Source organism: Canis lupus, unplaced genomic scaffold (assembly GCF_011100685.1).
Source record: "Canis lupus familiaris isolate Mischka breed German Shepherd unplaced genomic scaffold, alternate assembly UU_Cfam_GSD_1.0 chrUn_S2070H2269, whole genome shotgun sequence".
Classification (NCBI taxonomy): Eukaryota; Metazoa; Chordata; class Mammalia; order Carnivora; family Canidae; genus Canis; species Canis lupus.
The window spans coordinates 1-15,101 of NW_023330950.1; the positions used below are offsets into that span (position 1 = coordinate 1).

A 15,101-nucleotide genomic window follows, 5' to 3' on the forward strand; every position below is an offset into this window, starting at 1 on the left:
AAAGCACTAGATTGAAGTCACCAAGTATATGTGTATTATTATCTAAGTATGTCCTAACATTGGTTATTAATTGTTATACTTGGCAGTTCCTGCATTTGGGGCATACATATTCATGATTGTTAGGTCATCTTTTTGGAGAGATCCTTTAGTATGATAGAGTGTCCCTCTTCATCTCCTACTACCTTCTTGGGATAAAGTTTAACTTATCTGATGTCTTTTTTTTTGTTGTAATGAAGGTTGGTCAGTACATTTTAGAGAAATGGCAAGTTGAATTTTTTTTTTTTTACTTTGGTAAGTCGGCAGAGAAAAAATAGGTTGGAACATATATAATGACAGCAAACTTTTATTGGGAAAAGCTTTCCCATGTTGGAGAGAAAATGACATTTGGTCAGGGATCAGAATTCTTACTGTTGTGATTTTTAAATTCTACTAACATTGATTTTATTGATTCATTTAATGAATTTATTTATTGCTATCATGACTTTATATACTCATGCCTAACTGAAATCTTTAGTGGATCCAATTATTGTAGGTTTTTTTTCTTGGATATTTTTCTTTATTGGACTTTTTTTTTTTATCATGTTAGCATATAGTTTTACCAGAGAGGACTCAGTTCTCTATTTCTATCCTTTTTGTTACATTTAGACTAAATAATAGAAATTGTGGAAAATCAGGGATTGTTTCTCAAAATTTATATTGCTATGGTATTCCACTGTGTTTTTGAAATCATTCCATTAAGAGTGTAGTTAACACTCTTTTTCTAAGTGAAGAATACAAGTATTGCCTAAAACAATAATCAGCTCTAGAAGCGGAGGCTCTTCATAACCACATGGTAAAATGTCCATTCTCAGAATTCTTTTATATAAAGTGCTAAAAATATCTACTCATAGTCCTTGTGTCCGATGTTAAAATTTAAAATTTTAGATATTTTCTATTTATTTACCTATTCATTTTAAAGACTGTGCTTCATTATAAGGTAGTAGATTATGTTAGGAAACATAGTCGTGCTTCTCTGGAACACCTAAAATAAGATCTGCTTGGAAGAAGCAATTTAATATTTTTTCTAATGTGAATAAGTGAGCAGACAGATGGAATTCTGAAAATGGAATGTTATAAGTATTATGCATAATATGTCATAAATATATAAATTTAAAAAGTATAGTTCAAATTTATATTTCCTTTTTCCATTTAGGATTTACAAGCTCAAATGAATTATGTTGAGGAAATAAAGAAATAAATAAGAAAGAAAGTTGTTTTTTAGTATCCTTCAATTGTCAACTTAGAATTTTAGATAAAAATTCTCACCTTTTGTTTTTTAAAACCCCATCTATATTACATTAGATGTAGGCTTTCAAGGTATACATTTCTTATTAGAATTTTCATTACCAGTTCTTATTCCACGTGGAAAGTTGATGTGTTTGAAACATTTCTTTTTCAATTTTTTTCTCGCTCTAGTGATAATTTATACCTTCCAGGTTGTGAGAGATGACCACTATCTGAAAAATTTACTTTATGGTGAAAAAAGTAAAATCTTACTTTTTAGATTTTATTTTTTATTTATGAGAGACACACACATGATGTGGGACTAGATCCCGAGACTCCAGGATCATGCCCTGAGCCGAATGCAGGACACTCAACCACTGAGCCACCCAGGCATCCCAGAACTAAATTCCTTATTACAGTATTTATAAACAAATAAATGTAGAGTAAGAAAAGTCAGTATTATTAGGGATATAGTATAAACAAAAGTCTCTTAAACTTTTTTCAATTACATTTTATAAATCTATTATATAAATGTTACCTGTATATATAAAACAGAGGCGGCTGTTCATTATATATTCCTAACTATACATACATACATACATATACACACACACATATACACACATATAGTGTGGCCTGTGGAAAAATGGTTAGGTTAGTATTAATACTAATTAATAATTAATTAGTGTTAACTAATAAGTTAATACTAACCTAACCATTTTTTTCCACAGGCCTTTTTTAACTTACATTTTTCCCTGCCTTAAGATCATGCTTGATTGGTCACGTCTTATGTTTTTCTTTTTTTTCTTCTTCTTCCTGCATTTTTTAAAGGTTTTATTTATTCATGACAGACACACACACACGCACACACACACAGAGAGAGCAGAGACACAGGCAGAGGGAGAAGCAGGCTCCATACAGGGAGCCTGACATGGGACTCGATCCTGAGGCTCCAGGATCTCGCCCTGGCGCGGAATGGCAGACACTCAACCACTGAACCACCATGGCTGTCCCCCCTGCATTTTTTTGTACATGACTTTCCCGTCTACCCTACGTTTCCTTACATGGGGGAAAAAAACAAAACAATTTCTTTAGTGTCTGTTCTTTCAGTCCATCTCTTTCTATGTTTATTGTCAATATTTTTGATTATGCCTTTCTGTTGTTCTGTGTGTGTCTGTGGTTTTCATTCTGAACCATTACCCCACAAGCCTTATTATTTTTCTCACATTCCTGGAAGGAGCTGATGTTAGATAATCATTGTCCTTAGCATTTTGACAAACACAAAGCAACTTAAACCTGTTTGTAATGCCAACTTGCCCAAAATAAATACTACTAGAAACTAAATTTTAATATTTTCTCTTATAAGAGATCGTCATGCAATTATAATCATTCAAACACATTTGAAAAATTTTTAAATATAATAAAATAATTAATTTTTAAAAATATTGTATTCATTTATTCATGAGAGAGTCAGAGACAGAGGCAGAGGAGGAGAAGCAGGCTCCATGTAGGGAGCCTGATGTGGGACTCTGGGATCACACCCTGAGCCGAAGGCAGATGCTCAACCACTGAGCCACACAGGCGTCCCAATAATGACATTTCTTATTGTTAGTTTTTTTAAAAGATTTTATTTATTTAGTCATAGAGACAGAGAGAGAGGCAGAGACACAGGCAGAGGGAGAAAGAAGCAGGCATCATACAGAGAGCCTGATGTGGGACTCGATCCAGGGTCCCCAGGATCCCGCGCTGGGCTGCAGGCGGTGCTAAACCGCTGCGCCACCGGGGCTGCCCTTATTGTTAGTTTTTTAATTTAAATTACCTAGGGATAGATTTTTATTTTAAGACATTTTGGTTAAAAGAAAGTATTTAAAAAATTTTTTTTTAAGATTTTTTATTATTATGATAGACAGGGAGAGAGAGGCAGAGACACAGGCAGAGGGAGAAAGCAGGCTCCATGCAGGAGCCTGACATGGGACTCGATCCCTGGTCTCCAGGAATCCCACCCTGGGCCAAAGGCAGGCGCTAAACCACTGAGCTACCCAGGGATCCCCTTTTTAAAATTTTAAATTCAAATTAATTAACATATAGCGTATTATTAGCTTTCAGAGGTAGAATTCAGTGATCCATCAGTTGCATACATCATCTAGTGCTTATTACTTCAAGAGCCCTCCTTAATTACCATCACCCAATTACCCCATTGCCCCAACCCTCTCCCCTCCAACAACCCTCAGTTTATTTCCTATGATTAAGAGTCTCTTACGGTTTGTCTCTCTCTCTGATTTTTATCTTATTTTTCCCTCTCTTCCGCTATGCACCTCCGTTTTGTTTCTTAAATTCCACATAGGATTGAAATCATATGGTATTTGTCTTTCTCTAACTTATTTCACTTAGTATAATACTCTTAAGTCCCATCTATGTTATTGCAAATGGCAAGATTTCATTCTTTAGGATGGCTGAGTAATATTCCATTGTATTTATACACACTGCATCTTCTTTATCCATTCATCTGTCAATGGGCATCGGGCTTTTCTGTAGTTTGGCTATTGTGGTCATTGCTGCTTTAAACGTTGGGGTGCTGGTGCCCTTTCAAATCACTATGTTTGTATCTTTTGGATAAATACTGAGTACTGCGATTGCTGGGTCATAGGTTAGCTCTATTTTTTTCCCTAAATTTTTATTTATTTATGATAGTCACAGAGAGAGGAGAGGGAGAGAGAGGCAGAGACATAGGCAGAGGGAGAAGCAGGCTCCATGCACCGGGAGCCCGACGTGGGATTCGATCCAGGGTCTCCAGGATCGCGCCCTAGGCCAAAGGCAGGCGCTAAACCGCCTGCGCCACCCAGGGATCCCGGATAGCTCTATTTTTATTTAACTTTTTGAGGAAGACTTTGTATAATAATCAGGGGTAAGAAAAGTAACATTTTGGGACTATTAAATCTCTTATAATCTTCACCCCATGAGAAAATGTAGGTTAGTAAATGGCGGAACTGAGATTTGAATCTGTATTTGAATGATCTCCAAAACCTGTGTTCTTTTTGTAATGGTGTTCATTTGGTAATGGTGAATATTACAATTATTTTTACGAAATGTGATACTTGTAATCCTGAAAACTATCAATTTTTTTTCTAGACTGTCCCGAAACTAAACTTAAGAAAGCAAATGGCTGCTTTTCTGCGACCCAAGAGTAAGCTATTTGAAGATTTGTGTTTTTCACGGAGTTTTGTCCATTTTTGTGTTATTTAGTAATTCAAAGTTACAGATATCTTCATGTACTCTTTACTTTGTTTTTCACTAAATAGAAGCAAAATGTGGTCTTGTGAGCCAAGAAGATAGACCTTTATTTGCTGACAACAATTTTGCAAGGGAAGATAGACTGAAACTCTCTGTAAACCATCCGTCAATGTCTCTGACTATTCTCCTCTTGCTTTTGTATCACCCGAAACTCCTCAAACGTCTTCAGCAATGCTTGGTGTTACAAAGGTAAGTTGTTTTGAACTTTGTCCCCCATGTTTTTTCACATACTATCCTCTTGATATCCTTATAATGAAAAGAATCTTAGGGAGAAATGGAAGCCCTCAAGAATATAAGAGAAAACAGTGTAATAACAACAGAGAAGTAAGTACTGGGTTGAGATTTATTACGGTTGGTGGGAATAAACAAATCTTAGGTGTGCCATTATGGAGGAAAGAATTAGAAAGCAACTGGATAGAATAGCTAGATGGATGTGAAGATGAGGGGAGGGGTTGTGGGGTAAGAATTCATTTAATAAGGATGAGATGAATGTAAAGATAGGAGAGTTTAGAGAGATTATTATTAAAAACACAGCAGTAGTGAGGCTAAGGTAGAACAGATGCTGTATATTATAAAATGCGGTAGAAATTATTTTAAATGCAAGTTAATAAAAGGCAATACAAACATGCTCAGATTCTTCAGAATGACAGCTGGTTTTTATGAAGAACTGGGAGGAAATTTTACCCTTTTAAGTTTAATAAAGTATGATAGCCTATATTTAATTTAGCAAGAGTTGTGTTTATACATAGTACAAAGTGAAGTCTGTTTTAAGCCATAATCAGATTTATTATGAGTTTTGAACTTTGGCTGTTGTCTTTCTTGTGGTTTCTAATTAAACTTACTGTGTGGTATAATCTTGGTCGACTTTATATCTTTTGAGAATAGAGAGGACGTAAATAAACATTTTAGTTTTTTCATTAATTAAAACTGAATTTTTTTCTTAGGTAAGTGAGGTTCTTAATCTCTATCCATTAAATGAAAAAAATAAATTTTAAGCTGCAAGATTCTTAAAAAATATAAAAACTATTTTCTGGATTCTGATGCATCTTTTTTTAAATATAAGCTTAGAATAGAGACACATGTCAAATGAATAAACTCATGATTTATCATTTTTTTATAAGATGATTTATCATTATAGAATCGTAAGGAAGGAAAAGTTGCCCGTAGAGTATACAATATTATTTGTAGAAGGATGACCTTTACTTTCTCAAAGATCTCCAACAGTGGATACATTTTACGTTATCTCGGGAAACTTTAGTCTTCATAGTTGTTATATTTTGTATTTTGTATTTTTTAATTTGTATTTTATTTGTAATTTTTTTATTGGAATTCAGTTTGTTAACATATACCATAACACCCAGTGCTCATCCTGCCAAGTGACTCCCTCAGTGCCCATAACCCACTCACCCCAACCCCCTGCCCGCTTCCCCTTGCACTACACCTTGGTCATTTCCCAGGGTGAGGTGTCTCTCATGTTTTGTCACTCTCACTGATATTTTCACTCAATTTCTCTATTTCCCTTTATTCCCTTTCACTAATTTTTATATTCCCCAAATGAATGAGACCATGTAATGTTTGTCCTTTAAAGACTGACACATTTCACTCAGCATAATACCGTCCAGGTCCCTCCACCTCAAAGCAAATGGTGGATATTTGTCGTTTCTAATGGCTGAGTAATATTCCATTGTATACATAGACCACATCTTCTTTATCCATTCGTCTTTCGATGGACACCGAGGCTCCTTCCACAGTTAGTCTATTGTGAACATTGCTGCAAGAAACATCGGGGTGCGGGTGTCCTGGCATTTCACTGCATCTGTATCTTTGGGGTAATCCCCAGCAGTGCAATTGCTGGGTCGTAGGACAGATCTATTGTTAACTCTTTGAGGAACCTCCACACAGTTCTCCAGAGTGGCTGTGCCAGTTCCCACTCCCAGCAACAGTGCAAGAGGGTTCCCCTTTCTCCACATCCTCTCCAACATTTGTTGTTTCCTGCCTTGTTAATTTTGCCCATTCTCACTGGTGGGAGGTGGTATCCCATTGTGGTTTTGATTTGTACTTCCCTGGTGGCCAGTGATGCAGAGCATTTTCTCATGTGCTTGTTGGCCATGTCTATGTCTTCCTCTGTGAAATTTCTGTCCATGTCTTTTGCCCATAGCATGATTGGATTGTTGTTTCTTTGAGTTTACTAAGTTCTTTATAGATCTTGGATACTAGCCCTTTATCTGATAGGTCATTTGCAAATACCTTCTCCCATTCTGTAGGTTGCCTTTTAGTTATGTTGACTGTTTCTTTTGCTGTGCAGAAGCTTCTTACCTTGATGAAGTCCCAGTAATTCACTTTTGCTTTGCTTTCTCTTCCCTTCAGGGATGTATCTTGCAAGAAGTTGCTGTGGCCAAGTTCAAAAAGGGTGTTGCCTGTGTTCTCCTCTAGGATTCTGATGGATTCCTGTCTCACATTCAGATCTTTCATCCATTTTGAGTTTTTCTTTGTGTATGGCATAAGAGAATGGTCCAGTTTCATTCTTCTGCATGTGGCTGTCCAATTTTCCCAGCACCATTTATTGAAGAGACTGTCTTTTTTCCAGTGGATAGTCTTTCCTGCTTTGCCGACTATTATTTGAGCATAGAGTTGAGGGCCCACTTCTGGATTCTCCATTCTGTTTCCATTGATCTATGTGTCTGTTTTTGTGCCAGTACCTCACTGTCTTGATGACCACAGCTTTGTAGTACAACCTGAAATCTGGCATTGTGATGCCCCCAGCTATGGTTTTCTTTTTTAATATTCCCCTAGCTATTTGGGGTCTTTTCTGATTCCACAGAGATCTTAAGATGATTTGTTCCAACTTTCTGAAGAAAGTCCATAGTATGTTGATAGGGATTGCATTAAGTGTGTAAATTGCCCTGGGTACCATTGACATTTTCCCAATATTCATTCTGCCAATCCATGAGCATGGTATATGTTTCCATCTCTTTGTGTCTTCCTCAATTTCCTTCAGAAGTGTTCTGTAGTTTTGAGGGTAGAAACCCTTTACCTCTTTGGTTATGTATATTCCTTGTTACCTTATGCTTTTGGGTGCAATTGTAATTGGGATTGACTCCTTCATTTCTCTTTCTTCAGTCTCATTGTTAGTGTATAGAAATGCCACTGTTTTCTGGGCATTGATTTTGTATCCTGCCACACTGCCAAATGGCTGTGAGTTCTAGCAGTCTTGGGGTGGAGTCTCTTGGGTTTTCTAGCTGCATTATGATGTCATCTGCAAAGAGGGAGAGTTTGACTTCCTCTTTGCCAGTTTGAATGTCTTTTATTTCTTTTTGTTGCCTGATTGCCGAGGCTAGGACTTCTGGTACTATGTTGAATAGCAATGGTGAGAGTGGACATCCCTGTCTTGTTCCTGATCTTAGGGGATAGGCTCCCAGTGTTTCCCCATTGAGAACGATATTTTCGTAGATGGCTTTTAAGATGCTGAGGAATGTTCCCTCTATCCCTACACTCTGAAGAGTTTTGATCAGGAATGGATGTTGTATTTTGTCAAATGCTTTCTCTGCATCTATTGGGAGGATCATGTGGTTCTTGGTTCTTTCTCTTGCTGATATGATGAATCACATTGATTGCTTTACAAGTGTTGAAGCAGCCTTGCATCCCGGGGATAAATCCCACTGGGTCATGGTGAATCATCTTCTTAATGTATTGTCGGATCCTGTTGGCTAGTATCTTGTTGAGAATTTTTGCGTCCGTGTTCATCAGGGTATTGGTCTATAATTCTCCTTTTTGGTGGGGTCTGTGTCTGGTTTTGCAATTAAGGTGATGCTGGCCTCATAGAACGACTTTGGAAGTACTCCATCCCTTTCTATCTTTCATAACAGCTTTAGTGGAATAGGTATGGTTTCTTCTTTAAACGTTTGATAGAATTCCCCTGGGAAGCCATCTGGCCCCGGACTTTTGTGTCTTGGTAGGTTTTTGATGACTGCTTCAGTTTCGTCCCTGGTTATTGGCCTGTTCAGCTTTTCTATGTCTTCCTGTTGCAGTTTTGTAGTTTGTGGTTTTCCAGGAATGCACCCATTTCTTCTCGATTGCCTAATTTATTGGCGTAAAGCTGCTCATACTAAGTTTTCAAAATCGTTTGTATTTCCTTGGTGTTGGTGGTGATCCCTCCCTCTCGTTCATGATTTTATTAATTTGGGTCTTCTCTCTCTTCTTTTTAATAAGGTTGGCTAATAGTTTATCTGTCTTATTAATTCTTTCAAAGAACCAACTCCTGGTTTTTGTTGATCTGTTCCACAGTTCTTCTGGTCTCTATCTCATTGAGTTCTGCTCGAATCTTTATTAATTGTCTTCTGCTGGTTGAAGGTTTCCGTTGCTGTTCCTTCTCCAGCTCCTTTAGGTGCAAGGTTAGCTTTTGCATTGAGTTCTTTCCAGTTTGGGGACGGATGCTGGTCTTGCGATGTATTTCCCCCTCAGGACTGCTTTTGCTGTTCCCAAAGATTTTGAACGGTTGTATCTTCATTCTCATTAGTTTCCAGGAATCTTTTTAATTCTTCTCTAATTTTCTGGTTGACCCTTTAATCGTTTAGCAGGATGGTCGTTAACCTCCACGTGTTTGAAATCCTTCCATATTTCTTCTTGTGGTTTAGTTCTAGTTTCAAAGCATTATGGTCTGAAAATATGTAGGGGACAATCCCAATCTTTTGGTATCGTTTAAGACCTGATTTGTGACCCAGTATGTGGCCTATTCTGGAGAAAGTTCCATGTGCACTTGAGAAGAATGTGTATTCAGTTGCGTCTGGTTGTAAATTTCTGTAAATATCTGTGAAATCCATCTGGTCCAGTGTATCATTTAAAGCGCTTGTTTCTTTGGAGATGTTGTACTTAGGAGACCTATCGAGTGTAGAAAGCACTAGATTGAAGTCACCAAGTATATGTGTATTATTATCTAAGTATGTCCTAACATTGGTTATTAATTGTTATACTTGGCAGTTCCTGCATTTGGGGCATACATATTCATGATTGTTAGGTCATCTTTTTGGAGAGATCCTTTAGTATGATAGAGTGTCCCTCTTCATCTCCTACTACCTTCTTGGGATAAAGTTTAACTTATCTGATGTCTTTTTATGTTTGTAATGGAAGGTTGGTCAGTACATTTTAGAGAAATGGCAAGTTGAATTTTTTTTTTTTTACTTTGGTAAGTCGGCAGAAAAAATAGGTTGGAACATATATAATGACAGCAAACTTTTATTGGGAAAAGCTTTCCCATGTTGGAGAGAAAATGACATTTGGTCAGGGATCAGAATTCTTACTGTTGTGATTTTTAAATTCTACTAACATTGATTTTATTGATTCATTTAATGAATTTATTTATTGCTATCATGACTTTATAATACTCATGCCTAACTGAAATCTTTAGTGGATCCAATTATTGTAGGTTTTTTTTCTTGGATATTTTTCTTTATTGGACTTTTTTTTTTTATCATGTTAGCATATAGTTTTACCAGAGAGGACTCAGTTCTCTATTTCTATCCTTTTTGTTACATTTAGACTAAAATAATAGAAATTGTGGAAAATCAGGGATTGTTTCTCAAAATTTATATTGCTATGGTATTCCACTGTGTTTTTGAAATCATTCCATTAAGAGTGTAGTTAACACTCTTTTTCTAAGTGAAGAATACAAGTATTGCCTAAAACAATAATCAGCTCTAGAAGCGGAGGCTCTTCATAACCACATGGTAAAATGTCCATTCTCAGAATTCTTTTATAGTAAAGTGCTAAAAATATCTACTCATAGTCCTTGTGTCCGATGTTAAAATTTAAAATTTTAGATATTTTCTATTTATTTACCTATTCATTTTAAAGACTGTGCTTCATTATAAGGTAGTAGATTATGTTAGGAAACATAGTCGTGCTTCTCCTGGAACACCTAAAATAAGATCTGCTTGGAAGAAGCAATTTAATATTTTTCTAATGTGAATAAGTGAGCAGACAGATGGAATTCTGTAAAATGGAATGTTATAAGTATTATGCATAATATGTCATAAATATATAAATTTAAAAAGTATAGTTCAAATTTATATTTCCTTTTTCCATTTAGGATTTACAAGCTCAAATGAATTATGTTGAGGAAATAAAGAAATAAATAAGAAAGAAAGTTGTTTTTTAGTATCCTTCAATTGTCAACTTAGAATTTTAGATAAAAATTCTCACCTTTTGTTTTTTAAACCCCATCTATATTACATTAGATGTAGGCTTTCAAGGTATACATTTCTTATTAGAATTTTCATTACCAGTTCTTATTCCACGTGGAAAGTTGATGTGTTTGAAACATTTCTTTTTCAATTTTTTTCTCGCTCTAGTGATAATTTATACCTTCCAGGTTGTGAGAGATGACCACTATCTGAAAAATTTACTTTATGGTGAAAAAAGTAAAATCTTACTTTTTAGATTTTATTTTTTATTTATGAGAGACACACACAATGATGTGGGACTAGATCCCGAGACTCCAGGATCATGCCCTGAGCCGAATGCAGACACTCAACCACTGAGCCACCCAGGCATCCCAGAACTAAATTCCTTATTACAGTATTTATAAACAAATAAATGTAGAGTAAGAAAAGTCAGTATTATTAGGGATATAGTATAAACAAAAGTCTCTTAAACTTTTTTCAATTACATTTTATAAATCTATTATATAAATGTTACCTGTATATATAAAACAGAGGCGGCTGTTCATTATATATTCCTAACTATACATACATACATACATATACACACACACATATACACACATATAGTGTGGCCTGTGGAAAAATGGTTAGGTTAGTATTAATACTAATTAATAATTAATTAGTGTTAACTAATAAGTTAATACTAACCTAACCATTTTTTTCCACAGGCCTTTTTTAACTTACATTTTTCCCTGCCTTAAGATCATGCTTGATTGGTCACGTCTTATGTTTTTCTTTTTTTCTTCTTCTTCCTGCATTTTTTAAAGGTTTTATTTATTCATGACAGACACACACACACGCACACACACACACAGAGAGGCAGAGACACAGGCAGAGGGAGAAGCAGGCTCCATACAGGGAGCCTGACATGGGACTCGATCCTGAGGCTCCAGGATCTCGCCCTGGGCCGAATGCAGACACTCAACCACTGAACCACCATGGCTGTCCCCCCTGCATTTTTTTGTACATGACTTTCCCGTACCCTACGTTTTCCTTACATGGGGGAAAAAAAAACAAAACACATTTCTTTAGTGTCTGTTCTTTCAGTCCATCTCTTTCTATGTTTATTGTCAATATTTTTGATTATGCCTTTCTGTTGTCTGTGTGTGTCTGTGGTTTTCATTCCTGAACCATTACCCCACAAGCCTTATTATTTTTCTCACATTCCTGGAAGGAGCTGATGTTAGATAATCATTTGTCCTTAGCATTTTGACAAACAAAAGCAACTTAAACTGTTTGTAATGCCAACTTGCCCAAATAAATACTACTAGAAACTAAATTTTAATATTTTCTCTTATAAGAGATCGTCATGCAATTATAAATCATTCAAACACATTTGAAAAATTTTAAATATAATAAAATAATTAATTTTTAAAAATATTGTATTCATTTATTCATGAGAGAGTCAGAGACAGAGGCAGAGGGAGGAGAAGCAGGCTCCATGTAGGGAGCCTGATGTGGGACTCTGGGATCACACCCTGAGCCGAAGGCAGATGCTCAACCACTGAGCCACACAGGCGTCCCAATAATGACATTTCTTATTGTTAGTTTTTTTAAAAGATTTTATTTATTTAGTCATAGAGACAGAGAGAGAGGCAGAGACACAGGCAGAGGGAGAAGCAGGCATCATACAGAGAGCCTGATGTGGGACTCGATCCAGGGTCCCCAGGATCCCGCGCTGGGCTGCAGGCGGTGCTAAACCGCTGCGCCACCGGGGCTGCCCTTATTGTTAGTTTTTTTAATTTAAATTACCTAGGGATAGATTTTTATTTTAAGACATTTTGGTAAAGAAAGTATTTAAAAAAATTTTTTTTAAGATTTTTTTATTTATTTATGATAGACAGGGAGAGAGAGGCAGAGACACAGGCAGAGGGAGAAGCAGGCTCCATGCAGGGAGCCTGACATGGGACTCGATCCCTGGTCTCCAGGAATCCCACCCTGGGCCAAAGGCAGGCGCTAAACCACTGAGCTACCCAGGGATCCCCTTTTTAAAATTTTTAAATTCAAATTAATTAACATATAGCGTATTATTAGTTTCAGAGGTAGAATTCAGTGATCCATCAGTTGCATACATCATCTAGTGCTTATTACTTCAAGAGCCCTCCTTAATTACCATCACCCAATTACCCCATTGCCCCAACCCTCTCCCCTCCAACAACCCTCAGTTTATTTCCTATGATTAAGAGTCTCTTACGGTTTGTCTCTCTCTCTGATTTTTATCTTATTTTTCCCTCTCTTCCGCTATGCACCTCCGTTTTGTTTCTTAAATTCCACATAGGATTGAAATCATATGGTATTTGTCTTTCTCTAACTTATTTCACTTAGTATAATACTCTTAAGTCCCATCTATGTTATTGCAAATGGCAAGATTTCATTCTTTAGGATGGCTGAGTAATATTCCATTGTATTTATACACACTGCATCTTCTTTATCCATTCATCTGTCAATGGGCATCGGGCTTTTCTGTAGTTTGGCTATTGTGGTCATTGCTGCTTTAAACGTTGGGGTGCTGGTGCCCTTTCAAATCACTATGTTTGTATCTTTTGGATAAATACTGAGTACTGCGATTGCTGGGTCATAGGTTAGCTCTATTTTTTTCCCTAAATTTTTATTTATTTATGATAGTCACAGAGAGAGAGAGGGAGAGAGAGGCAGAGACATAGGCAGAGGGAGAAGCAGGCTCCATGCACCGGGAGCCCGACGTGGGATTCGATCCAGGGTCTCCAGGATCGCGCCCTAGGCCAAAGGCAGGCGCTAAACCGCTGCGCCACCCAGGGATCCCGGATAGCTCTATTTTTATTTAACTTTTTGAGGAAGACTTTGTATAATAATCAGGGGTAAGAAAAGTAACATTTTGGGACTATTAAATCTCTTATAATCTTCACCCCATGAGAAAATGTAGGTTAGTAAATGGCGGAACTGAGATTTGAATCTGTATTTGAATGATCTCCAAAACCTGTGTTCTTTTTGTAATGGTGTTCATTTGGTAATGGTGAATATTACAATTATTTTTACGAAATGTGATACTTGTAATCCTGAAAACTATCAATTTTTTTTCTAGACTGTCCCGAAACTAAACTTAAGAAAGCAAATGGCTGCTTTTCTGCGACCCAAGAGTAAGCTATTTGAAGATTTGTGTTTTTCACGGAGTTTTGTCCATTTTTGTGTTATTTAGTAATTCAAAGTTACAGATATCTTCATGTACTCTTTACTTTGTTTTTCACTAAATAGAAGCAAAATGTGGTCTTGTGAGCCAAGAAGATAGACCTTTATTTGCTGACAACAATTTTGCAAGGGAAGATAAGACTGAAACTCTCTGTAAACCATCCGTCAATGTCTCTGACTATTCTCCTCTTGCTTTTGTATCACCCGAAACTCCTCAAACGTCTTCAGCAATGCTTGGTGTTACAAAGGTAAGTTGTTTTGAACTTTGTCCCCCATGTTTTTTCACATACTATCCTCTTGATATCCTTATAATGAAAAGAATCTTAGGGAGAAATGGAAGCCCTCAAGAATATAAGAGAAAACAGTGTAATAACAACAGAGAAGTAAGTACTGGGTTGAGATTTATTACGGTTGGTGGGAATAAACAAATCTTAGGTGTGCCATTATGGAGGGAAAGAATTAGAAAGCAACTGGATAGAATAGCTAGATGGATGTGAAGATGAGGGGAGGGGTTGTGGGGTAAGAATTCATTTAATAAGGATGAGATGAATGTAAAGATAGGAGAGTTTAGAGAGATTATTATTAAAAACACAGCAGTAGTGAGGCTAAGGTAGAACAGATGCTGTATATTATAAAATGCGGTAGAAATTATTTTAAATGCAAGTTAATAAAAGGCAATACAAAACATGCTCAGATTCTTCAGAATGACAGCTGGTTTTTATGAAGAACTGGGAGGAAATTTTACCCTTTTAAGTTTAATAAAGTATGATAGCCTATATTTAATTTAGCAAGAGTTGTGTTTATACATAGTACAAAGTGAAGTCTGTTTTAAGCCATAATCAGATTTATTATGAGTTTTGAACTTTGGCTGTTGTCTTTCTTGTGGTTTCTAATTAAACTTACTGTGTGGTATAATCTTGGTCGACTTTATATCTTTTGAGAATAGAGAGGACGTAAATAAACATTTTAGTTTTTTCATTAATTAAAACTGAATTTTTTTCTTAGGTAAGTGAGGTTCTTAATCTCTATCCATTAAATGAAAAAAATAAATTTTAAGCTGCAAGATTCTTAAAAAATATAAAAACTATTTTCTGGATTCTGATGCATCTTTTTTTAAATATAAGCTTAGAATAGAGACACATGTCAAATGAATAAACTCATGAT

General features: G+C 36.2%; 1 protein-coding gene across 5 annotated transcripts in view; it reads left to right on the forward strand.

Annotated features, from left to right (window-relative positions):
• The first annotated feature begins 4,642 nt into the window (after nucleotides 1-4,642).
• Nucleotides 4,643-15,101, forward strand: part of LOC119875637 (ankyrin repeat domain-containing protein 7-like) — a 45,820-nt gene continuing 35,361 nt past the window's right edge. For all 5 annotated transcript variants that reach the window (XR_005387231.1, XM_038589449.1, XM_038589450.1 and 2 more), the window contains exons 1-3: nucleotides 4,643-4,743; nucleotides 13,834-13,888; nucleotides 14,004-14,185. Coding sequence is in view for 4 of the 5 variants with exons in the window: in XM_038589449.1 (XP_038445377.1) it covers nucleotides 4,726-4,743; nucleotides 13,834-13,888; nucleotides 14,004-14,185 (255 nt within the window). In the remaining variant the exon portion in view is untranslated. The remainder of the gene's footprint in view (nucleotides 4,744-13,833; nucleotides 13,889-14,003; nucleotides 14,186-15,101) is intronic.